This window comes from Myotis yumanensis, unplaced genomic scaffold (genome assembly GCF_028538775.1).
Source record: "Myotis yumanensis isolate MYYU_CA2020_CCGP unplaced genomic scaffold, mMyoYum1.0.hap1 SCAF_18, whole genome shotgun sequence".
NCBI classification, from domain to species: Eukaryota; Metazoa; Chordata; class Mammalia; order Chiroptera; family Vespertilionidae; genus Myotis; species Myotis yumanensis.
The window spans coordinates 14600249-14625250 of NW_027223769.1; the positions used below are offsets into that span (position 1 = coordinate 14600249).

The following is a 25002-nucleotide window of genomic DNA, read 5'->3' on the forward strand; positions in this document are numbered from 1 at the left end:
CTCCCTCTGCATCCCTTGCTTTCCCCTCCTCCTCACTGAGCAAACTCCCCCCGCTGTTCCCCAAGCAACCTGTGCAGATGTCTGAGTAAGGGGGAAAGAGAGAGCCACAGCCACTCCTCATGCCATGAAGAAATGCCTTCGAGAGTAAGGCCCTGGTCCCAGGTATGGGAAGAGGTGAGAGGCCTCTTCAGAGCACCAGAGCATCTGGGGCGGAGGCAGGAGAACTGGAGGCCCTCGGCCGACAGGATCAGCACGAGTCTGAGGGAAAAGCCATCACTCCGAGTTCTGGAAGTGTGAGTGCAGTTTTAAGCTTTGCTAAAGTCAGTAAAAGGTTGCAACTTGCAAAAAACACCATTTGAAAGCTTGTTTAAATTCCTTTTCTATTTAGTTTGTGAATTTTGAATACTACATTTTAAATTAGTTCCTATAAACTTTAAACAGAAATCTTTGGTTCTTTTCCCTCCCATCAGGAAAATGAGGGATCGGGATCGGATTGGATGGTGATAAGCACAACTCCACCATTTGTAAAGGGCATTTGCATATACTGCATTTTGTTCTTACAGGAGCCTTCTAGGATAGGTGACGACTTCCTTCCCATTTTACAGATGAGGACACTGAGGACTAAACAATGATTTGGCAGAAAGTTATGGGGAAGGTGGAACAGGACCTGGGCCCCCCCCCCCTGCCCTGCTCTGTGGGGTCCCCCTGTCCATCAGAGGGGTCCTTCCCCTTCCCTGGAGTTGCCTCTGAATCTAGCCCTGAGCTCCTCCTGCTGGCGGGATCCTCCTAGCCCCAGGGGAAACGTCAGGCGTGATGTCCAAGCTGGGGCATCCGCCATCCAGGCTGTCCCTCCGCGTATGACTAAGAGGGACTGGGGTCCTCAAGACTGGGTGGGAGAGCTGGGCTCGTGGAGGTTGGCCCCACCCCACTGAGCAGGGAGCATACCCAGCCCCCCTCACAGTGTGGGGAACCATCTGCCCTGGGCCCCTCAAGCCCAGCTGCTGTTTCAGGCTTCGGTACCAAGGCCTCCTTCCCCAGGCCCTTCCCTCTCCTCACTTCACCTCCCAGACCTGGTTGGGCCAGAGCCTTAGAACGAGGCTACTGACTTCTTATAATTAGAAAAAACAAAAGCCCAAGTATTTCACAAAATGCACCTGTCAAGCCAAGTTGGAAAGGATCAATAGAGGCCTCCTGTTTGTATTAGGCAAGAGTTGACATCAGTTCCCATTACAGCCCCTCAAACCCCCAAATGCAAGAGGCGAGCAGCTTGGCTCAGAGGAAAAGCGGGATTAGGATTCCAGCTGGAAGGGGCTTGAGGCATCCTGGAGGCCCTGGCTTGAGGTCCAGTCCAGATGGGGCCACTCCATTCACTAGGACATACCCTCAAGTGCCCAAACCCACAGCTTCAGGCTCCTTATAATGCAGAGGAACCTCCTCTTCTTAACATTTCCCATGACACACACATCTGGACAAGACCCGAACGCTCACCCTAAATAGTGACAACATCTATTTGACTCCAGAAGAAAAGTTATCTTCTGAAAAGCTTCTGATATCACCGAGAAGATTGCAAATTTCTCAGGGATATGTGAAACCAGCAACCAGACAGACGTTTTCTTCAGTGACAATTTATTTCAGTTTCCACCTTCTGACAATCCGAGGTGCAATGTACAGACATTCTTTTTCCTCCCAGCAAGAAGCAGTGCTTGACCTCAGCACAGTTCTGAGATCCTCACCGTGAAACTCTCTCAACCTTAAAATACAGTTTGCAGAGCATCACCCGGTGGGACACATAGTGAAACTGCAACACGTAAAAGACCCGCACCCTGAACGCCACCTTTAGCTTCTAAAGGTGATGTCCAGGCGCAAGCTTAGGTGTGAGACAAACTGGGTGAGAGAGAAAACGGAGACTGCGCGCGTGTAAACCCCACCCGAAGCCCAATGGAAGCCACGTGTATCACAAAGGCGGCCGATGTTCTAGCCCACGTCAGGTGCTCAGGGGGTCATGTCTGTTCTTTGAAATATTGGCATTTTCTAGTGTCAAATGTTTGTCCTGTCTTTAAGGTGTCCCTGGGAAGTGACAGCCCCGGGCTCACTCGTGATCTCACTATCTCCAGGACAGGACCCCACCCATCAGGCCTCGTGTGGAACCGCCATGCACATCCCATGTCCCGTTCTCCTTGCACGAGCACATGGCCCAGGGCCAAGGGGGAGGACAGGCACCCCCCCCCCCCCCCCCCCGGCCTAGGACTGACCCACAGGGCAGAGGGGATTCACCAGCAGGAGTCCTCTTTATGGTTAAAGTGCAAACCCCAGTCAGGGGCAGCTCAGAGGAGCTCCAGGCTACGGGGTTCAGGTCTGACTGGCCTTGTCAACACCTGGAGCCTGCAGGTCAAGCCAGGATCGGCTCACCCTGTGGCAGATGCCCGAGAGAGCTGTGTGTGTAAGTGATGGGAGGGGCAGGCCCAGACCATCCCACTCACTCCTGAAAATGATGAGTTTCCCACAGCAACCAAGAACCAGGTACTGGGAACACTGGCCCACTTGAATCCTGGGGTTCCACTCACCAGCTGGCTGCCTTGGGGACACAGGCTGACACCAGGTTGGTTGCCCAGGGAACAAAGGCTGCCCCCCGGGGGCTCCTTCTATCCCTCCTGAGGAGCACAAGACGCACAGGCCCAGGAAGGGCAAGGGATATCCCGCCCAAGGGAGGCCCCAAGAGCCTGCCTTGTCTCAGCATTGGCTGTATTTGCTGGGTGTGAGCAACCTGGAAATGTTGCCTCCATCTGTTCCTGGAGAACCAACACGCTCCTACTCCTGGCCACATGGGGGTAAGGACGTGCCGGACGCATGGCCCGTGTGGCTGAGTAATCCTGTCCTGCTGGGGCCTCAACACCGCACACCAGTCCATTAGAGGTACTTCTAGCCATACACCTTCCCTTCACCCGGAGGCTTGGTGGAAAGCCGTTCAAGTAAAACATCCCCGAGAATCATGAAAAGGAATAAATGATTTACAGAAAAGCAAGGTGAGACAGCCAAGCTGTGAGAGCAATGGTTCGGGAGAACCAAAGGCGGGGAAGGTGAGGGAGGAGGCGAGACGAACAAGCCTTGGGGCAGTTTCATCTACGGTTGAGGAAGGTGAGAGATTAGCCCTAGACCAGCGGTCACCAATCGGTGGTCCGCGGACCACTGGTGGTCCATGAGGTCCGAAAGGTTGGCGACCGCTGGTTTAATGAAACCTTTGGACCTGCTGGGCGTGGTGGGCGGGACTTGCTGCACCCATCTCCTGAGGTTGGGGCTGGTCCTCCGGCCCTCCTGCCCTTTCCCTGATTCCCAAGCTCCCCCAGTTCTGGGCTAAGGCAGCCGTGGGCAAACTACGGCCCACAGGCTGGATCTGGCCGTTTGAAATGAATAAAACTAAAAAAAAAAAAAAAAGACCGTAACCTTTTATGTAATGATGTTTACTTTGAATTTATATTAGTTCACACAAACACTCCATCCATGCTTTTGTTCCGGCCCTCCGGCCCAGTTTAAGAACCCATTGTGGCCCTCGAGTCAAAAAGTTTGCCCACCCCTGGGCTAAGGCCTCAGCCCCCTGCTGCATAGCTGTCTTAAGTTTTGGGTAATTTGGCAATCAAGCTGGCCTAACCATGGGTCTACCTGGCTACTCCCTCATTAAAAAGCCAAAGGTTAGGGCCCAGTAATGCCCAGGAGGGCCAGGCTTGCAGCTTGTGGCCCTAACCTCAGGTCACGAACACCCAGGCCAGACAAAGCCCGTGCCGACTCCTCTGTGCACTGAATGCTGTGCTTCTCACATCAGGAGGCTGGTGGTACATTAACCACATAAAACAGTCCGTGAAAGAGCGAACCTCCGGCTGCTGCCCTGTAGCCACATGAATCCGGGGTCTCCCTGGGCATGGAGAGGCGAGAGCAGGACCCACAGGTGGTGCCTCTGACTCCTGCCCTGGCCTCTGCCCGACATCCCCGGGCCCGCGGGGTTGACCTGAACACCCAGGCCCTCATTTGGGTGCAGAACTAGGAAGTGACGCCTTTCCCCGCCCTTTTGTAATGTCAGAGCCCCTCGGCCCACTTGTCTTTCCTTTGGCAATAGGTCAGTCTACTCATCCTACTGTACAAAGTACTTCAATAGCAGAATTTGGCTCTCCTCCCTTTGGTTACACACACACTCACACACACACACACCACAGTTGCAGTCCGAATACTAATGTGGCCCCTCTTAAACACCCACCAGTATTGCAAAAATTATAACAAAGCTTAAAAACATACAAGGCTGCATTTCAAACTCCCAGTTTTCCAAGGAGGGAACTTCTCACTTGCGAGCATTACGTGTCTGGGCTCACTATGACTCAGCCCCAAGGGCAGCCAGCAGAGCTGAGCTGCACTGCGAACGGCAGGCCTGCAGAGCCCCGGCCTGGGAAACTGCTCCTGCTGGGGCCGGAACCTCTCCCCTTGGACTCCATCGGAAGCTTCCTGCTCCGAGGCGAAGGCTCCCGAGTTTACAGGAAGGGCTCAGAGCTCTATGACCAAAGCGTCCTGTTTGTGCACTGGGTGACAGCTCCTCGGTTGGGCCTCTGAGAGTGCGTCCTGTGTCTGCTCCTCCAAGGGCCCCTCTCCTCTGCTCTGCCAGGCCCTGGAGAGAAGGGACGATGTCACGGGGAGGAGAGGAAACTCCAGTGAGGCAAGCTGCCAGCCTCCTTCTAAGGAGCCGCTCCTGCAGGAGGCAGTCTGAGGCGAAATGCTCGGCCAAAGGCAGCTGCCAACAGGAGACAGAGCAGCCTCCCATCCCCTCGTCGGGCCACGCCAAGGCGGGCCCCCGGTCTCGGCCAGCGCTCCCTTGTGGGGCTGAACCTGACAGGCAGCACCTTTGGGGCCAGGAGCGGGATCTATGAGAACAGGAGTGAGAGGGGAACACAAAGCAACCCTTCCTTCCACCTTCAGCTGCCATCTCCAGGGGCCTATTGATTAAAAGTATCTCCAGATCATCTGGGAATTAAAGTGTGTGGAAAAGCCCACAGAGGCCAAAGCTGCATTTCCTTCTGAAGGCCGTGTGCTCCCGCCCCACCCGGCAGCTCCCTGGGAAAGTCTCCGAATGCACCCTCTTCCTCCAGAAATCAGCACAAACCAAAGCTTCCACACAAACACCTCAGAGCACAGGGATGAGTCCTCGGGGCGTCTTGAAGTCTTAATGCATCTCAGATAACTGCTAAGAAACAACTGCTAAGAAACAAGCCAGCAAGCTGAGGGGGCCTCCTGCAGCCCTGCAGGGCTCGGACCGACCACAGGGAGGCCCTGGTCTTACAGAGGGTGGGGAGGGGGCACAGCAGCACATCCAGGGCTCAGGGCTGAATGGTTGAGGGGGATGCGTTACCTGAGGGAGGCCTTGGAGGAGGGGGGCCCACACACCCATCCATTCTGTCATTCCTTCAAAATGCACTTGTAGAGAGACACGCGCCATCACTGGGGCCAAGCAGTGGGGCTGGGGGCGGGACACGCCAGCCTACACGACCTTCCAACACATGGCAGGCAAACCAGCAGCACAGCTGTGCTTAGTGACATCGCCAGAGCAGCTGATGACACACACACACACACACACACACACACACACACACGAGCTCTTTCGGCTGACGACATTTACGCCACACACTCAGACCACACGTTTCACGGGGCCTCTCATGATTATCCAGACGTGCGTTCAATGGCTCCACCAACACCGGCTCTTCTCTGGAACCTTCCAGGGAGGCATTCCATCAGGAACCCATTCAAGCACTGGCTGGATACGTGACTACCATGCATGATCCGCTGTGCTCGAGAGCAGACAGTAATGTGCTGTGGTTTCGAGCTGGAGGAGGTAGTAGGGAAAACAGGATGGAGGACAGAGAGCCCCAGGAACCCATTTGAAGGTCAGTGCCCATGAGTGATGGGCGGGCGGCACAGGGAATGAGGCTGAGAATTCCCACTGGAGGAGCCAGCATGCCGGACGCTTGCAGGCCGGACTTTAGCGCGCTTGGCTGGTGTGCTGTGCCTGGTACACACTCAGGGAGGAGCCTGCTTCCCAGGCACCGGATGGGGGAGGGGTCATCTGCAGGGTCTGCAGGAAAGAGCTCAATGGGGCCTGGGCTGCAGCAGGGAAAGGCGCCTCCCTGAGGCTGCCAGGGGTGGAGGGCCCAACACCCTGAAGCTCTCCGCTAGCGGGCCTCACACAACCGCCACCAGGAGCCGCCTGTGCCCGGCTGTGTAACGCCTTTTCCCTTTTTTGAAATAAAGAGCAGCACTTTTAGAAAGGGCGGTTGTCTTGCAGCTACTGAAGAAATCTCTTTCCTGTGCTGTTTCCTGGGACAGACGGCCGAGGCCACTCCCAGCGAGCAAGAGGAGGAAGCTGCCAGCTGACCAGGAACAGTTCCGACGGCGATGCAGACTCCTCGCTGGGGTGACAGCTGCGGGGACCTCTCCAGGTGCTCCACACTGACTGTGGCCAGGCCCTCTGCGCTGGCCTCTCTCCCTCCCTAAATTAGAACCTCCTCGAGGTTTCTGTGACTCTAGTTCCTGTCACTCCGCGGGAGGAGCCAGGAAAAGCCAGCACCAGCGTGGACCTACACTGAGAGGGCCCCCGCAGGAGCCGACTAGGATTCTGCCCTGCCCAGGCCTGAAGCAGAGCCTGGACCGTCTCCCAGCTGCCGTGTTAGTCGTGGCCGGCTCTGGGCTGCCCTCTGTACATTCCCACGCACCCCCTCCCTGCAGGGGCTGTGGGCAGACACTGCCCTGTGCCCACCCTGGTCCTGGCCTCCTTCCTCTTCCTTCAACTCCACGTCGCAGGCCTGGCACTGGGAAGGGAGAACATCACCTCATTCTAGTCACACAATCCAGGGACACTTTGGCACGTGAACGGGGGAGTAGACATAGGCAGAGGGGGTGGGGAGGCGGGCAGCCGGGGTCTTCTAACCGCTAGTTCTGGGGCAGCGTGGGGTGGTGCTGGGTGCTGCCGATGTCATGCAGGGTCATCAGGTGGGTGACAGCCAGTCGCTGGCCCAGGAGAGCGGTGCCCCCGGTCCTGAGGAGTGCCCTGGGCGACCCTGTGGCCTACTCGGCGGCCATCTGCTCGATGTGGTCGCTCAGCAGCTTGTATTGCTCTGAAAGAGAGAACAATGATATTTTGTGGGAGAAATGGCGGGTCCTGCTCTTCTCGCTGAGGCAATGACAAGTCAGGACCGCATCAGGGATGGTGAATGCAGGCTGCTGGAGGTGACACAGCCCTCGCCGCCAGCTCGCTGCGGGCCAGGCGCGGACGTGCACCTGGAAATGGGCTCCTTGGCACCAGGAGCCTCTTACGGAATGATAATACAGGGCCCTCCCAGAAGCCTGTGGGAGGCACAGTGCGGGCAGACTAACTGTCACGGGAGCCACGTGGTGGGAGAGGAATGGCGTTCTTGCCCTTTGCTGGTGTGGCGGGCTGCTGACAACATCTGAGGTAATCTAGGGATGCCTCTGACACTCTCCCTTCCTGAGGCCACTCTTTTGTAACGCCTTCAGTTTGGTGCAGGATGCAGTTTTTTTTAATTCATGCAGTCATTGGTTGGTGTTTGTATGTGCCCTGATGCGGGATCGAACCCACAACCTTGGCATATCAGGATGTTGCTCTAACTAACTGAGCTACCTGACCAGAACAGAATGAAGTGTTGTTGTTTTTTTTTTTTTTTAAAAAAAAAAACACTGGCCAATCCAAATATGCAGTGAAGTGGAAGGCTTGGAGGCCTGGAAGAAATGCTGTTTGTAGGAGGTGGGGTGATGCATGAAGGTGGACACAGTCCTATGTCAGGGGAGCTGACATCAGCAATGGATCCCTTTCTGTTATAGAAGCAGAAACTCTAGATAACCCTCAAAACCCCCTCCACCTGCCCCACCCTGCCCGCTCACTGCACGGGTTTAAGAAACAAAAGGAGGCCATGTGGTGGCCATTTAGAAGGAGGGCAACTGGTGGTGAGTTTGGCCATTTTCAAGTTCAGAGTCTGAGCGCCCAGGTCCATTTTTGCCCTTGTCCCTGACCTTAAACACTGCACTGTCAGCTCCCCAACGCCTGGCAACCCTGCTGGGCTGCAATGGGCTCCCAAACAGCACGAGCAGTGTCCTGTGCACTGAAGTCGACAGAGACAGAGGAGGGTGACCCAGCGGACAGTTAGCACCCGCTTCTCACTAGAACAGGGGCGATGCTTCCAGCAGGTGGGGAGACAGGTCTGCAGAGCGCTGGTCCCTGGAACTGCAGCCCCACCTCTGGCTGCGACTCACCTTCATCCAGGTTGCCGATCACAGCCTGCTTCTTCAGAAAGTCATTGCACAGCTTCTTGTTCAGCCCGAAGGCCAGCATGTTGTGAGTGAACGTGCTGGAGGGAAAGATACCATGAGCTAGCACCCTCCTGCCCCCGGGGAGAGGAACCGGGACCTGCCCTTCCTTCTGGAGGCCCCGCCTGCCTGCCTGGGATTGTCAGACAGAAGTAAAAATAAATCGGTCCTTGTCAGCCGGCCAATGGCTCCCTGTGAAAGTGCCGCCACAGGTGTGGAGATGGGAGGCGGGTGATAGGAACTGGAATCCAGGCCGAATGTAATGAGTCACATGCTGCCGAGCTGTCTGAGCCTTCACGCTGGGCTGACCCTGTCACCGCATGGACACTGTGGGTGGGAGAGTCCCCACCCAGTGTGGGCGTCAGCGTCAGCCCTCTGCCTGCTTCTCTTTCTGTGGGTGACCCGGTGTCACGAGGGCGGGGCTCCGGCCGTGCTCTTACCCCAGCTGCCCGAAGGTGATGTTCTCGTTGAACCGCAGGCTGTCGTCGCGCTCCTCCTGCGTCATGTGGCACCACTTCTCCCTGCAAGCACAGGGGACAGGAGAGGGCGTTCAGAGTGCCACTGCGCCCAGCCACTCCCCCGCCCTGCTCTGACCTACAGCGTCAGCGGTACCCACGCAGGGCCTCCCACACAGGAAGCCCACCAGCGCTCCCACACTGCCCGAGGGCCCCCCACTTACTAATGTCACCCTTCCTAAGATGAGGAGGGCCCAGAGCTCAGACATTTCCTACCGACGGGAGGGGACATGTGCTTGGTGGTTGCCTAGGACATTCTCCAGGAGCTAAGAATGCCGCCTCCATGCCCTGCTCCTTGGTTTGAGGATGGGAGGTCATGGCCCATTTTACAGACAGAGACATGCAGAGGAAAGGACCCTGTGGCGTCCCATGGGGAGTGGACGTCCAGACCCTGCGAAGAGGCTCTCTGGCCTCTCTGGCTTTGGTGGCTCTGGCCTGCGGGGAGGGGATGGCCTGCTGTGGGCGGCTGTGCCCGAGGCCCAGGGAGCAGGGGGGCTGGAAGGCCCTGCCATCCTCACTGTCAGGTCAGGCAGCCTGGGTGCTGCGGTCACTGTCTCCCCGTGGCTTCCTCACAGCCGGCGCTGCCTGTCCACACCCTCCTGGGCGCGTGGACCAGACTCAGGTCCTCCCCGCAGGCCCCAGGGAACCGTGAACCGTGCCCACCATGAAGACGGCATAAAGCCTCTAACATGAAGCAAGAAAAGGATGCAGGGAGGGGAGGGTGTTCTTCTGAGCGATTCATGCTATCCCTGCCTGAAAGCTGTCCCCATTGTCTCCCCAGGCCCTGTCCCCAGTGGACGGGTGACCACCCGACCCCCGCACTACTCTGCCCCCGTGTCCCCTGCATCTGAGAAGTGTGCTACTTGTAGGAGGTGCAGATGGTGAGAAGCTCAGTTTAGCCTATTTCCCCCTAAAAATTAAACTCTGGATGATGAGTCTAAAACAAGATTAGGAGAAAGATCAGAGAAAAGGGAGAGAGGAGGCAGTATGAGGGACGAGGGGTTGGGATAATGGAGAAGCCAGAGGAAGAGAAACACCATGAACATTAACACTTCACCCGCCCCTCCCGGCCTGGGACTCCGCAGGGGCTGCTGCCGCTCAGCGGGAGGCCCAGGACCTGGGCATGAAGGAGGCGAGGACACATGCAGCGCCCGTCTCCTCCGCCTCCGACAGGACACCCAGGCAGACAGCCAGAATCTGCTCCCAGGTGCTGCACTAACCCCGCCCTCTCTCCCCAGTGGTCTCCTTAGAGCTGTCCAGGCACCCAGATCCCACCCTGCCCCCAGGCCCGCTGGGGACAGGTGTGCAGGCTGCAGGCTGAACAGGCCCAGTGCCTTGGAGTCCTGGGGCGCAGCAGCTTGACTCCACCCCTCTGGGCCCAGGAGCGGAGGGGATTCTGTTTGCTGTGACTAGGAGTAGAACTGGGCCCTTTAATCTGACCTCTGAAGAAAGAGGTGGAAGGTGATGCCTACGATCAAATCAATTTCTTTAAGCTGTCCGGTACCAGTCAAGTTCTAAAACTCCCAGTGGGCGGAACATTCTAGACTGCAGCAGTGGGAACTTGGAGTGACCAACAGCCTGTAGAATGGGGAGCCTTCTGCAGGAGATGTTTCCACCCGAGAACAGAGAGGACACCAATGGCATGTTAGCCGTTTACAACAGGGAGAAATAACATGGAGGCATCAAGTTGCCCTGGAGTCGGAGCTGACCCTCCTGCCCCCAATCTCAAGCAGCACCTGCCCCTCTTCCAGGTACGGCCTAGGGCACGTTCGGGTGTCGGGGGAAGGTCTGAGATGTGTGTGGTCGGACCATATCTGCCCCAGTGAGAAAGCCTGTAAGGCCCAGAGGCTGGCCTGCTCCCGGGCTGGGCGCTGACCGGCCGGAGGCCACAATGCCCCACCCTCTTGCCGGGCTGAGGCTAAGGAGCCTGCTCTAGGAAGCTGGCTCACCACCTCACCCAGAGAGGCTGTGGGAACGCAGGGGCTTCCTCCTAAAGGAGACGGGTTATGTCTAAATGCTCCTTTTAGAGCCACAGAAAGGCTGCATAAAAAACAAGATTTCTCATAAAACAATAAACACCAAAATTATATTACTGATTAAAGTTAGCATGTTTGGGGAAATTTTCATTGGGGGGGGGGGGGAGAGAAATCATTTTATCAGAAATGATATTTTGAATAGGCAGGCCTCTATATTACAAAGGATGTCCAACAAATATGTATAAAGTTCAGTCAGAGTCAGACCCCACTGTGGGCTACCAAGAGATGACCCCATGCTAGGCCTTTCTCTCGGGGACCCCTCATACACACAGGCTCCGTTAGGCTGGGAGAGAGAGCGGCTGTCCCTTTCCTGTGACTCCCCACCCTGTTACGGCGGTGAGGGTCTGGCAGACCCCCGCACACCTGCGTGTGTGACTGAGTGTGTCCCCTGCACCTGCCCAGGGCTTCGGAGCCAGGATTCCAGTGTGACACAGTGAAGGTGCGGGTGTGGCTGTGAGGTCGGCCTGGAAGGGGCCAGAGGGGCCAGCGAAAAGCTTGATTTGCTTGAAATCGGAGCTGACTTTCTGGACTTCACTGCTCTCTCCTCTCTGAACTCCCACTGGGCCTTCTCGGAGGTCTGGGTACCTTGTTTGTTTCCTATTTTGGGGTGCTCTGTCCTTGGAGAGCTCTCACCCATCACCAGCCTGGCCCCCCAGGGACACCCTCACTGCTGGTAGCCAGTGCTGAGTGGCACCTGTGTCTGGGCTCCGGCCAACCCCGCCCACCCTGAGGTGGCCCTGAGGGGACCCAGCACTGTAACATGAACAAAGTCACGTGGACACACACCTCTTCTTCTCCTCCTCTCCAGCATTCCCTCTGGAGCGGCAGCAGAAACAGGTCAACAGAGGAACATGTCAAAGTCATGCAAGATATGTGGATGGAAAAAGAGAACAAGCGGAAGAAGGAGGGTTATTCAGGCAGAAGCAGAGAAGGACAGAGAGAGGCAGCGTATTTGAGATAAATCTGCTTCCTAGGGATTTGAGAGCTAAGCAAAAAGAAACCCCATTCACCTACGAGCATCTAAGCATTTCCTTCCATTTTGTTCCCTGGCGAGTGTAGAGTTCTCTCTAGAGTCCTTGGGAAGTGTCAGCGTCCGCCCCCGACCCCCGCGTGCTCCCTCTGCCTCCCCAGGAAACGCAGCCACAGCAGACTGCTGGGGGCACAGGCAGGCCACCTCGCTCCCATTAGGGTTCGGTTGCCACCCAAACAGGTTTCACCTGCAATTCCCCCACGTGCTAGTGGGCTGAAGACTCAAACGGCAGGATCTGCCCTCTCTCCTGCCAGGGACCAAGGTTAAGGGGCCTCCCTGGGGTTAGGGGAAAGGGGATTCATTTTGTTAATGAGCGAGGTTCAGAGGCTTCCAAAGTCCCGACCAGGGAGGCCAACAAGGGCGCCCAGGACCTGGCCGGCTGCCGCCCCTGTCCTGCCCAGCGCTGTGCGCAGTGGGTAGCAACCTTAGCTCACTGTGACCAGAGAGAGAACTGAGCACCAGCCCATGGCAACCTTAGCTCACTGTGACCAGAGAGAGAACTGAGTGCCAACACCTCACTGCCACCACGTGCCACGTGCTTGGTGAAACGGTTCACCCAAGGGGTCTTCGGAAGTGGCGAGACCACCCTCAGGGAAGCTGGGAAGGGCTGCAAACCAGAGGAGCAAGTTGAAAGCAGCAACTGCATTTCTCCAGATGTTCAAGCAAAGACTGGGGGTGGCGGCCAGCCCTGCACCCCAGCCCTGCACAGCCCTGCAGCAGTGGTTCATGCTCAGGACTCGGACTTCTTACAGAGACCAGGCAGAGTGAGCCGAGGGGTCCCCAGGGGTCCATTTAGGGGGCGTCCGCATTTCTTAGGAGTGTCAGGCTGAGTCATGCCAGCCCCAGGACAGGGAGAGCTCATGCAAGTACCCGCCCACCCCTGGAGTTCTGCTCCGGGGCCTCAGGAGCCTGCAGGCAAAGGCCCGGGGCTGAGGGAGAGAGACCCATGACTCAGCCGTTCTTCTGCTCTCCTCTTCAGAAACAGGGAAAGAACGCGCTCCTGGGTCCTCCTCCCCAGAGCGCCAGCCCACACATTCTTCCTACCTGGTTGTGGGGGACCGCTTTCTCCTCTCACAGTGGACAGCATCGAAAAAGGCCGCGTTCCAGAACCTCAGCGTGTGCCTGCGAAACAGAGACACTCGTCACTTCTCCAAGCGGTGAGGGAAGGCCGCTCCCGCCCACTGGAGGGATGAGGAAGCCGTTTCCAGCCACATCCTGATGATGGACAAGTCTCAGGGAGGCAGGGCTGAGATGGGAAGACAACTGAGCCTTAATCCTGAATCAGGTGCCTCCCTGGGGCTCCCGGCCAAGCATCATGAGTGCCTGGGTGAAGTGCAGGCAGGAAGGAGGCAGAGCTGGGTAACCCTGGATTCCTCAGGTCAAAGCTGAGGCCACTAGGGGCAGGAGCCCTTTCCCGCTTCTCCATCTCCCACTGAGGCTCCCAAGAGAATGCAGGGGGTTCAAAGAGACCTGCTTTTGTAGAACAAGTGCTAGTAACATAAACGGCAACCTGGCAGGGACAGGCTACATGCAGAGGGCAAACACGTGTATAGGGACACACAGTAAGAAGCATTCCTCTTAAAGATCAGGGGTCAGCCAACCATGGATTTGGTGGGTGGGCCGAATCCGGCTGCTGCCTATGTCAATCAGTGTTTATAGGAATATAGCCCCACCCACTCACTTACATATTCTCTAACAGCAAAGTTGAGTGGCTGCCTGCAAAGCCTAAAATATTCATCACCTGGCCCTTCAGGGCTGTTACCCTATTGCAGATGATAAGACAGCCCCCAAGTCAAGGCCCAGGGGCTGTGATGGGCTGGTCAGCTTCCACTTCTCCCTGATTCCCCTTGAAAGTGGCCCAACTCAGATGGGGCCTCCCCAGGGAAGTTCCTGGACAGCTCCAGCCCTGCCCTCTGGCTCGGCCCCGGCTTTGTTGTGGCCAAGTTCTCCCACAGCTACACTGTGATCTCTGAGGGAGGGCATGCCTGGTACCTGGGGTTCCAGGTGCTGGTGCATTGCCTGCTGTGAGTAAATAAACACGGGGATGGAGAGGCTGCAGAGGGATTAGCAGCACAAGTGCTCATCCACACAGAGCAAGACGGAGGGCAAGATTTCCCCTGACCACCGGCCTCTCACTTCAACCGGACCTTTATACATATAAAGTGGCTTTATTGGGGTATAACTCACCTACCATAAATTCACTCCTTTAAGCATGCAATACATAAGTGGTTTTGGTATATTCACAGAGTGGTACAACCATCACCACTATCTATTTCCAAAATATTCTCATCACCCCATACCCATCAGCAGCCACTCCTCATTCCCCAATGCCCTCAACCCCTGGCAACCACTAATCTACTCTGTCTCCAGGGATTTGCCTGTCCTGACATCTTATGTAAATTAAATCACACCATCTGGTCTTTCAGTCTGGCTCCTTTCACTTAGCAAAATCTGTTCCTGGGTCCGCCACGCTAAAGCAGGTACCAGTGCCTCGTTCCTGTACATGGCTGGGTGACATCCGTGGGATGGCTATGTCACTGTGTGTATCCATACAGCAAATGTCCATAGAAATGGACAGTCACACTGTTTCCACCATTAGGCTCTTAGGAAGAACGCTATTGTGAAGATATATGCACAAGTTTTTGCTTGAATACCCGTTTTCAATTCTTTTGAGTACATTTCTAGGAATGAAATTGCCGATCATAGGTAACTCTATGTTTAACCTTCTGAGGAACTGCCAGACTATTTTCTAAAGTGGCTGCCCCATTTGGCAATCTCGCCAGCAGTATATGAGGGCTCCAATTTCTCCACATCCTCACCAACCCTGCTATTGTTCATCTGTTTATCTGCGTGAGTGACCTTCATTTCTGGTGTGACCAGGTATGAGGGGGGCCTTACCAGATGGGCTGCTGCTTTAGGTGCGTGTACAGGTAGATCTTCTCCCCCTTTCTCTCCTCCTCCGGGCTGCACACGGTCACTGTGGGAGGGGGAGGAAGACTGAGCATGGCTCCGGTTGCAAACCCCATGGATGCTGCTGAGGCCACTGCTGCTCCCCAGCGGCCACAGGCATGCACACTTTTGCACAGTTGAAACTGCACGACAGCTTTGCCACTGCCCGTGGGCAGTAATGAGCTCCTCACACCTGGCCATGACTCTTTCTGAGGGATCCCCAGAAGGCTCCTGCACCCCCAGTGATATTTCCCTGAACATCCAGGATAAGGAGCTTAGTTCTCGCTTCCTCTCCCTAGAGGACTGGCTCTCCAGCGGAAGTTCAGCAAAAAGACAGACCGGAGCTGAGAGGGACTGGGGAGTCACCTACGGCAGCACCTTGTGCTGCAGGGGCAGTGCAGCCCAGGACAGTTAGGCACCTGCTTGTTGGTGCTGCTAGTTAAAGGGGGGCTGGTGGGAGACTCCTGTGGGGCCTGGGTTACGGGACCGGGAAGAGGGAGGGCAGCGGGGGCACTCACCAGTCTTCTGCGGCTTGTCCTTGGGCTTGCTTTCCTCCTCCCTGGGGGAGAGGGACCATGGCAGTGACAACATGACCCCCACACTCTCTCAAAGAAACCGTTTTACACTACTGAAACGGGACTCAGTCTCACAACCAGTGTGTACATTTCATGTGGTTTTCTCTAAACCAAATTTCAATTAATCCAATGCTACATTTGTCAATTGCCAGTCTTTTTGAATTTAGGCTTCTTTGTGCCATTTTCTCTGAATTCAAAACTCTATAGACCAGAAAAGAGAAAAAGCCAAGTTGCCTGACTGTAATCAAGCCATTGGAGGTGACCGCGGGGACCCCAGGTGGCTGGCACAGGCACCTGGCCCAGAGCTCTCTTGCTGACGTGCCTCTCCCCCTGTGGAAGTGTTCACATCTGCAGGCGTGAACAGGGTCCTGAGTGTCTATGGAAGCTGCTGTCCTGGGGACAGAGGCTTCTCCTGAACCTGCCTCTTCCTTTAACACAAGCTCTTACCAGTCAGAGGGAGGAGGAAGGAGGGTTTGTCATTTCCCTCCTGCCAACTGACAATGTCCAAGTGCTCCTCATCCATCCAGAAAACACAGACCACAGGGGACCGCCCTGCATGTCGACAAGCAGAGCACATTGGAAACCCTAGAAAACTCTGGGGGCAGGGAGGCAAGCTGGACTGGCAGCTGCGCTTCTCCAGCAGCTCCCGGCCCCTAAGATCGCCAAGGGCGAACAGACTGTCATTAGCAGGCCAGCAACTCCTCTCACCTGGAACTTAGTCACCTCTGCTGTTTGTCACACCTGCGTGCCTGCCCCTCCCCAGTGAGACAGAGACGCTCAGCAGGCGACACTTACTCGTTTTTCCTGACCAGGGGTCCCAGCCCCCCGAAGAAGCCCTTGACGTTCTCCGTGTTCTTCAGCAGCCGCTCGGCGATGTCCTTCTTCTCCGCTAACCAGCTGTTGGCGGACTTCAAGTAGGAGTCGATGCTCCCTGCAGGCTTCTCCTTGGACTCTGAGGGAAGCAGGTGTGGTTTGCCTGGAGACAGAGGAGAAAGGAAGTGGGAATAAGAACCATATTGTGCAGCAGCAACAACCAAGGGCGGAAGGAACGCCTGTCAGCTGCTGGAGCCGCTCTGGTGTGGCGGGGAGGCCTCCTTCCACATGGCTGAATGCGGCAGCGAGAAGCAAACGGCTGAGAGGTGCCCCAGGGAAGACGTGACCTAGGCACCTTCTGTCTCGGGCAGTCACTAAGCACTGACTGTACAAGAAGTCAGCCAGGTGCCACAGGGGCCAAAGAAGAAACAGGCAAGGATCCAGCCCCAAAGCACGCAGCCCAGAAAGGAGGTGAGCAATACACACAGAGTGAGCGTAGTGAAGGCAATGGCAGAGGCCAAGGGCTGGAGGGCGACAGAGGAAGGGCATTTCCTTGTGGTGGGAGGAGGCATGCAGGTTCCAGACAGGCTGATGCACCTGCATGGGGCCTGAAACAGGAGGGTGCTGGATGAGGGAGATGGCCAGAGGAGGGTGTTCTGGGAGGAGTGTGAGTGGAGGCAACACAAGGAATATCCCTTTCTGAGGGCAGTGTATGGACCTTCAGGCCAAGACTCCCCTGCAGGCCAAGGCATTCCTTACAGGCCAACATGCCCCCTACAAGCCAAGGTGCCCCCTATAGGCCACATCACCCCTTATAGGTCAAGACACCCCCAGACAAGATGCCCCCTTCAGGTCAAAAGTGACCCCTTCAGGCCCAGGTGCCCCTATAGGCCACAGCATCCGCTACAGGTCAAAGGGCCCTGCACAGGTCAAGGTGCTGAGTATCTCCTAATTTCAGCTGCTCTGTGCACAGGTCTGACTCAGATAAGTAGCATCTAGCTGTTCTATGAGAAGAAGGAGCCACAGGTTGGATGAGGGGTTCCCAGCTGACCCAAAGGCAGCCAATGAGTGGCCCAGCACCAAGAGCCTGCCCAGTGGTGGCCTGGCCGAGCTCAAGCAGTCAGGCCAGCCACTGCCAACAGAACTGAGGGGCATGGAGAGGATGGCTGTTGGAATGAGGGGACCATGCCAAATTGCAGAGGACAGGGATACACACAAGATCGAACCCGTGGGTCACGCAGAAAGGGTGGGAAGGAAGGCAGCGCTAGCACTGCCCTGACCCAGCTCCAGTCCCCGTGCAGGCCTAGCAACGTCTCCTTACATGGCCCGAATGAGACTGTTGTAGCAGCTTAAGACAGGGAGCCCTCTAGCTCCGCATACCAGAAAGTCCCAATGGAATGAGCCAGAAGAGCTGTGAGAGCCTCAGCATGAAGAACAGCCTGCACTCTGCATGAAGGCACCCTGACCCCTGCTTGGGAGGGCTTCCCAGCCCAGAATCCAGACTACTTCTCTCACCTGCCCCCAAAAGCCAAGCCTAAAACTGATGTCCTTACATCCAGCAGTGCCTGTGCCATCGTGAAACGCCCCGCTGAGTGTTTTTCTCACTTCCCAGCAGCTGGGAGGTTTCCTTCATACTGTGGACAGTCAATGACCTGACCCGCCAGGTAGACCATGTCTCCTCCTGTCTCAGGAATCTCACTCCTCGCTCGCTCATTCCCTCCCCAACATCAGCTTTCACTGTCTTCTGGAAGCCTCACAGCTTTGCCTCTGATCAGGAAGAAATCCTCATTTGATGCCAGGTTCGAAGCTGACAAGTCCTGGGTTCCCAAGTTTGCCCTCCACGTGAGCCATGCCCCATGTCTTACCGATGTGGTAGTAAGTGAAGCACATGGTCATGAGGTTCTTGGCAGGCCCGAAGTCATCCATCTGATGACACCTGAAATGGGAAGCAAGGTTGACTGGCTAAAAATCGTCCCACCCGATTTTCTTTCTTTCTTTTTTTTTTCTACCCAATCTTTTTACTGCAAGTTCATGAAAAAAGACCAAAATCCTTTACAAAGACACCTAAATTAGTACCTCACTTCCCAGATGCTACTTAGGAGAGACAACAAAAATAATGCCCCTTGGTCCAGTTACCTGAGTTAGGTGAGTTAGATTTTTTTTTAATGAGAAGTGAGGATATTTTTTCCATTGATTTTTAGAGAGAGTGGAAGGGAGGAGATAGGTGAGAGAAAGAGAGAGAGAGAGAGAGAGAGAGAGAGAGAGAGAGAGAGAGACATTGATATGATAGAGACACATTGATTGGTTGCCTTCACATGCACCCTGAGCAGGGGTGGGATTGGTCCTGCAAGCCAGGTATGTGCCCTTGACTAAGAATCAAACCCGAGACCCTCCAGTGTGCAGGCTGATGCTCTAACCATTTAGCCACATCGGCCAGAGCTAGTTTAATTTTTAACCTTGAACAAACAATGCTTAAAGAAAAAGTCAATAGAAATGATCTAGACAGTGGGTTTGGGTCATTTTTGTTGCTATTTTAATATAAAAATAATTTAATAAATTTAAAGAACTAAACTACTAATAAAACCATACAGACTAAATAAAAGTAAAAACTAAAGATACTAATAAACTAAAATTATAAAACTCATATTTCAAAAAATTAATAAATATTTCAAAATATTATGAAGTTTTGTTTTGTTTGCAATCCTACAACAATATATATGCTCACAAAGTAATGGAAAGATTTTGTGTTTTAGCATGGTTGAAACTTGAATTTAATTTTTCCCCTTAAATTTATTTAAGAAAAAATGCAAAGAAAAATTGAGAAGTAGATAAGTATGTTACCATGTGGGACAGGCACAATCTACACCAACTACGGGTTCGTGAAAACTTCTGTAGATGCAAATGTCTGGAAGTTGAAGAATGTTGTGTCTAAGAGCATGGTGCACACGAGACAACATGAGCTCTCAGCTGAGACGGGCACACCCAGTTTCCCCCCTGGGGCTCTATCCTGAACTTGGGGTGTTCTGGACAAGCGCAGGAAACACAGACCCTCGGCTCTTTTGCTCACTTTCCTCCAGGACATGCCCCATGTTCGTGGCGGAATGATGAGGAGACACCGAGACACAGGGGGGTTAAGATTGAAGAGAAGAGCTACATTTCTGTTGTGAGAAGGAAGGGAAGGACAAGATGGACATGGAGACACAGGGAGGTAGCTATGGTAGAAGCCATGGGACCAGGCCCTGCTTTGAGGCCACATTGAGGTGATGGGGGAAGGATACTAAGTGATTGTCAGGCCAGCCCCTTCCTTTCCCACCCACAATCCCTGCTGTCCACCTGGATCATTGAAGCCACTGCTCAGCTTCCCCCAGGCCTAAATGTGTCCCTTAGATTCATAATTTGGAGGACACATCACCCGCTCCGATACAGGTCCATGACATCTGAAGCAGGCCTGGCAGTCCTAGAGCCGTGGGTCCCAGGAGAGCCCGCGAGTCCAGGGCCTGCCTCCCACAGCTGCACAGAGGCAGAGGGGCCCTTTCCACCCCCACACACATACTGTCTACCAACGCCTTTGTGAGAAAGGCCCAGCAGTGCCAAATGCCTACTCAGAGCAGGCTGTGTCACCCAGTCGTATCATTAAGTGGGCGGTTACCTAGTTTGAAGTACTTCACAACAGGAAATCAAGAAAATTCCAGATCTCTGCTGGAGGAGGGTGAGGTCAACTGTGTGTAATCACAGCCTGCCCCGAGGACCGGAGTGAGGGATTTACTCACACCCGGCTGCATCCTCTCGTCTCTACTGCAGGTAAGGATTCTCACTAACTCCCTCCCACAGCTGCTGGTCACGACTTCTCCTTTTAGCTGATGCTGGGTGCATCACAGGAGCCACGAGTTGATGACTCGGCAGCTCTTACTCACAACCGGGTTATCGTGAGGCAGAGTAGGAAGGGAAGACAAGCTCCTTAGGACAAAGGCTTTGAGCAGCAGCATTACTTACTCGAACAGGACCACCGCAAACGACTGCACGAGGCGGTAGAAGGTCGGCTCTGAGACACACTTGGAATTGCAGCGCTGTTGGGGGGAGGGCAGACATGTCATCAGGCAGCTGGGTGGCAGAGGCACAGGGCAGCTCAGAGGGGCTGTGGGCTTACCACGCTGAGCACCTCTCAAGGCAGCTGGGTGAGAGCCCAGGACCACACAGCCTCCCCTGCCCTGAGAAGCCAGGACCCCGGCAGATGCTGGCACCCAGCACAGGACACAGCTCGTCGGAGCACAGGCAGATGTTTTACTGCATCTCCTAGGAACTTCACCCCTCACCCTCATACGAAAGTGTGGAGGGGCAAAACCCCAAATAACAACATTGGCTATTTCTGGATTGTAGGTTTATTAGTAGTTTTTCTATTTGTGCTTACCTGCACTTTCTAATTTCTCTTTGAAGAATAAATTATCTGGGAGAAAAATACTTTAAAAACTAAGAACTTAAGCCACTTTATAGAAAACGAAAAGGAATCCACTGGATATTTACAAAATGTAATTCTTTTCTGAACTTACAGGCTGTCATTGTCCTGAATATATCTTTAGAAAAACTGGATATGGTAGTTTATTTAATAAAAATAGGTTAACCCACACACTTGCCTTTAAAATTGAACTTTTCTGGACTTTCATGTGGTGGACAGGCCAGTTTCTCACTCATTCCTTCCCAGCGGGGCATCCAAATGAGCTACATACCACTTCCCACTATTCTAAATAGGCCTTTCAGAACATCTTGAGATAAGTGTTACTTTTTTTTCTGTTGGGTCATTTCCCTCCACTCCTTTCTCCTCAGTGGAGGAATTAAAAAGAAAGAGGATGCTACATATCACCAGCCCCGTCCCCATCACCGCCTACTTCTCCCATCACACCTGCTCTTACCTGGGCGCTCACATATCGAGCAAACCACTCCCGGCCTTTTCCACTTTCACTGCTGCAGTACTCCCCAAACTTAGCTTTCTCCTCCTGGTCCAAGTCCTCCCTGAAAAAAAGAGCAGAGGGAAAAACTTTCAATCTCTGGAACAAAACAGGTTACCATAGGGGGAAGAGGAAAGAGAGGAACACCAGCTGAGGACAGCTGCCTGGACTCCGTCAGCTCACCTTACTCTCTGGGCAACCCTCTCAAGGAAATGGTGTTATTTCTATTTCAAAGGTGAGCAGACTGGCTTGGGGGACCAGGCACAGCTGGGGAGTGAACAGGGGCTCCATCAGACTTCCTGGCTCCAAAGCCCATGTTCCTTCTCCCTGGTCCTCCTGCCTTCAGTTCGGTGGTCCAAGCACTAACAAGGGTGACGTCGACCTCCTCTGAGGGCTCGTTCTCTAGCTTATCTCACAGATCTCTGGTGCTGAAGCCAGCATGGACCCACCCAGTGAATTCAAGGATGCCTCAGCCTCAGTAGGACAAGCATCTGATGCCCCTCCCACCAATCAGAAGGCGGGCGTGGTTGCTAAGCCTCTGAGCTTCTGAAAAGCCAGTCTTCTCACCTCTATCTACTCTGTGTGAGGGGTGGAGACTGGGGGACCGTAGTGGGTCACCACTCACCACCTCCAGAGTGGACAAAGTGCTCACTGATCTCAAATCACTTCTGATCAGTCTTCATAGGGGGCTAATACTCCACCCAAAATTCAATGACTGCAAAAATGAAGTAGGAGCTGAAGATCAATGGGCTTATCCAATATTTCGTTTATTTAAGGTTCTGTAGAAAACATCTTGGTCTCATTTATCCCCAAACACCAGATGAAATACGAGAATTTGCCAGCCATTTGCAGTAATTTCTGGAATGCTCTTGAAAATGCGTCCGATCCAGCTGTCCATGTTCCATGATGCCGACAGGCTGCCGCAAATACAGACCAGCCTTCCCGGCAAACTGACAAGCTTCAGGCTTTCTCCCCTGTTCGTTAACTGGGTGTGTGCAGAGAAAGCTGACTAATGTCAGTGTTAGTCAAACAAAATAAATAGGAAGCCACATCTACTGCTCTCCCAGAATGCATTTAAAATCAAACATACATGGTTTTTAGATAGTCAAATAGATGGATTAGCATTTGAAATTTTCTCTTTTTTAACTGCATAGGAAACTGAGGCACACCTGAGTTTGCCTCCAACGATGCCAGTTTATAAACAAGGGGCCTAAATCACGATAGAAAAGAATGTATTCTTTGCAGAGTGTCAACAGCAGACATCCTTACTGCTTTAATGAAATTGGAAAACTTCCCCTTCGTCCAGAGCTCCTCAGATGTGATGTGTGTGGGCAGTTACACACGTGTGAGGCCTTCTTAGAAGGCAGATCCAGGCCAGTGTGTGGGGGGCGGGGTGCTGCCCAAGACTGCATTTCTAAGGAGCTGCCAGTGATGCTGATGCTTTGGGTCCCAGCCTGGCTTAGTGGTTGAGTGTTGACCTATGAACCAGGAGGTCATGGTTTGATTCCCAGTCAGGGCACATGACCGGGTTGTGGGCTCGATCCCTGGTCAGGAGGGTGCAGGAGGCAGCTGATCAATGAGTCTCTCTCATTATTGATGTTTTCTATCTCTCTCTCTCTCTCTCTCTCTCCCTTCCTCTCTGAATCAATAAAAATATATTATACTAGAGGGCTGGTGTACAAAATTCTTGCACTCAGGGGGGTCCCTCAGCCCAGCCCGCACCATCTCACAGTCTGGGAGCCCCCAGACATCCTTAGCACTGCAGCGGAGGCAGGAAAGGCTACTACCACTGCTGCTGTGCTCGCCAGCTGTGAGTCCAGCTTCTGGCTGAGTGGTGCCCCCCTGTGGGAGCACACTGACCACCAGAGGGCAGCTCCTGCATTGAGCATCTGCCCCCTGGGAGTCAGTACCCATCATAGAGACCAGTCATTCCGCCATTCAGTCCATTTGCATATTAGCCTTTTATTATATAGGATATATAAAAAAGACAGTCTGAGTAGCAAGACTTTCAGCCCTGAATGTGCTTCTGTGAATGACGCAAGATCTCCAGTCAACACCTGCCACCCCTGAATTTGGGTTTGTTTGCCTCTCCTGGCCCTTGGTTGAGACAGTAATTGCATGAGGCGGGAAAGCTAGAACCTATCCACAGACTCCCTGCTTCTCCTGCATTCTAACTCTCACTCCCACTTCCTGTTGTTCCCCATGCCATGCTCCTTACCCATCCCTTCAAGAACCGTGAAAGAAAGGCCAGGAAGAGGTGCTAGGAAGAGTCCCCACCCAAGCAGCTGCTTAAGGCTCATCACAAGGAGCATGGCTCTGATACCCCCTTGCCTTATATTGCCCCTAAATTTAATGCCAGCTAATAATTGTGGCCCCCTAGCCAAGCATGACTCTGGCAGTTACTAGGAAAGCGCGCAGTTACTGGGAAAGCAAAACTAGTGTCCTTGGATTCAGCAATGGTGAGATGAGGGTGTTGGTGGAGTGGTCAAAGCAGTGGTGGGATCAAAGAAAGGGTGAAAATTCCCCACCTAGTTCTATCTGCAGCCGGGGTGGGGCTGTGAACAACTGGGGAGGCCTATCACTGGCTGGTGAGCGGCTGGGAGCCCTGGCTCAGGTGACGCTCTGCTCAGGGACAGAGCCTAGAGCGGAGAGGCCCCGGGGACTTACCCTCCGGAGAAGATCTTTTCCACGTAGCCACGCATGAACTCCCTGAGCTCCAGGGCCTCCTCGTCCTTGGCCGACTCCGTGCTCTGGTTGGAAGAGAAGGACTCGTTGGAGGAGGAGCGGCGGTACTGGTCCCAGGATGGGTGAGAGGGCGACTCGCCCATGTCGTTCTCGCTGTCTGCTGACTCCGTGGTCTCACTCTCCGACCCGCTGTCCCCATCCTGCAGCTTTGGTGGCAGTGCCTCCACAGGTGAGGAGGCGGATGGCTCTGTCTCGAAGTCAATCAGTGAGCCCACGGGGACCTCCGGGGCCTCCATGGCTCGGTGGGCTGCCGAGGAGGATGCCAGCTGGGTAGGTCGGAGGAGTAGATTTCCAGGAGTGTCACTGGGAGCTGAAGACTCCAAGGGAGCCTGCCAAACACATGTGAGTTGCTTGGCAACTTCTGGCCACCAGGAATGAGTCCTCTGGGGCAGCTGACGTGGCCCTAAGGCATCTAGGATGGAAGCACACACACACATGATCAGCAGGAGGGCAGCTCCTTGTGTAAGGGAAATTCAGCACTGAGAATCCAGACTTAAATGAATGAACTACGTTACCCAATTCCCTGTAAAGAGAAGAGGCCCCAAAATTCCAGAATTTGGGACCTCTCTATACTACCGTCATTCTCCTCTTGTCTGCTTTACTGTTAAATACCTGGTGTGTACAGAGTAGGCACTCAATAAATATTTGTTGAATAAGTGAGCAAATAAATACCATCAGAATTTCTCCAAATAGACTTCAAGAGGGCTGTGTGTGCCGGACCTCTCTCCACTCCAGACTACCAGACTGAGGACAATGGATAAAGTCTGACTCAGGCTAGACACCTGCTGCCCACTGTCACTGGGATCAATAGCTGTGGAAGATGGGTGTTGTCAGGAGTCTCAGGAAAAGAGGTTTCTGCTAAGCACATGGGCCCCTCACCCCCGAGGCTCACATCTCTTCCTTTCTGAGCTCCTTTCCTAGCATTGTTCCACTCAAGACCCAGAACTTTCCCAGGCTTCAGATATATATCCCTTCTCATCATCCCACTCACACCCTCCAACAATTTGTTTTTTCTTGTTTATTGATTTCAGAGAAGAAGGGAGA

The 25002-nt window shown here is 54.1% G+C and overlaps 1 protein-coding gene across 2 annotated transcripts in view; it reads right to left on the reverse strand.

Annotated features, from left to right (window-relative positions):
* Positions 1-1355: 1355 nt before the first annotated feature.
* The window catches only part of KIAA0513 (KIAA0513 ortholog), a 54340-nt gene continuing 30693 nt past the window's right edge, over positions 1356-25002 (reverse strand). The window contains exons 2-13 of one of the 2 annotated variants that reach the window (XM_070399088.1): positions 23881-24370; positions 21178-21277; positions 20264-20337; positions 18136-18206; positions 16253-16433; positions 15401-15441; positions 14832-14910; positions 12978-13055; positions 11690-11719; positions 8793-8873; positions 8299-8393; positions 1356-7145 (exon numbers count right to left, since the gene is read on the reverse strand). In XM_070399088.1, the coding sequence (XP_070255189.1) occupies positions 7096-7145; positions 8299-8393; positions 8793-8873; positions 11690-11719; positions 12978-13055; positions 14832-14910; positions 15401-15441; positions 16253-16433; positions 18136-18206; positions 20264-20337; positions 21178-21277; positions 23881-24194 (1194 nt within the window). In that variant the 5' untranslated portion in view covers positions 24195-24370 and the 3' untranslated portion in view covers positions 1356-7095. The remainder of the gene's footprint in view (positions 7146-8298; positions 8394-8792; positions 8874-11689; positions 11720-12977; positions 13056-14831; positions 14911-15400; positions 15442-16252; positions 16434-18135; positions 18207-20263; positions 20338-21177; positions 21278-23880; positions 24371-25002) is intronic. The other variant, XM_070399089.1, reaches the window with a different exon arrangement.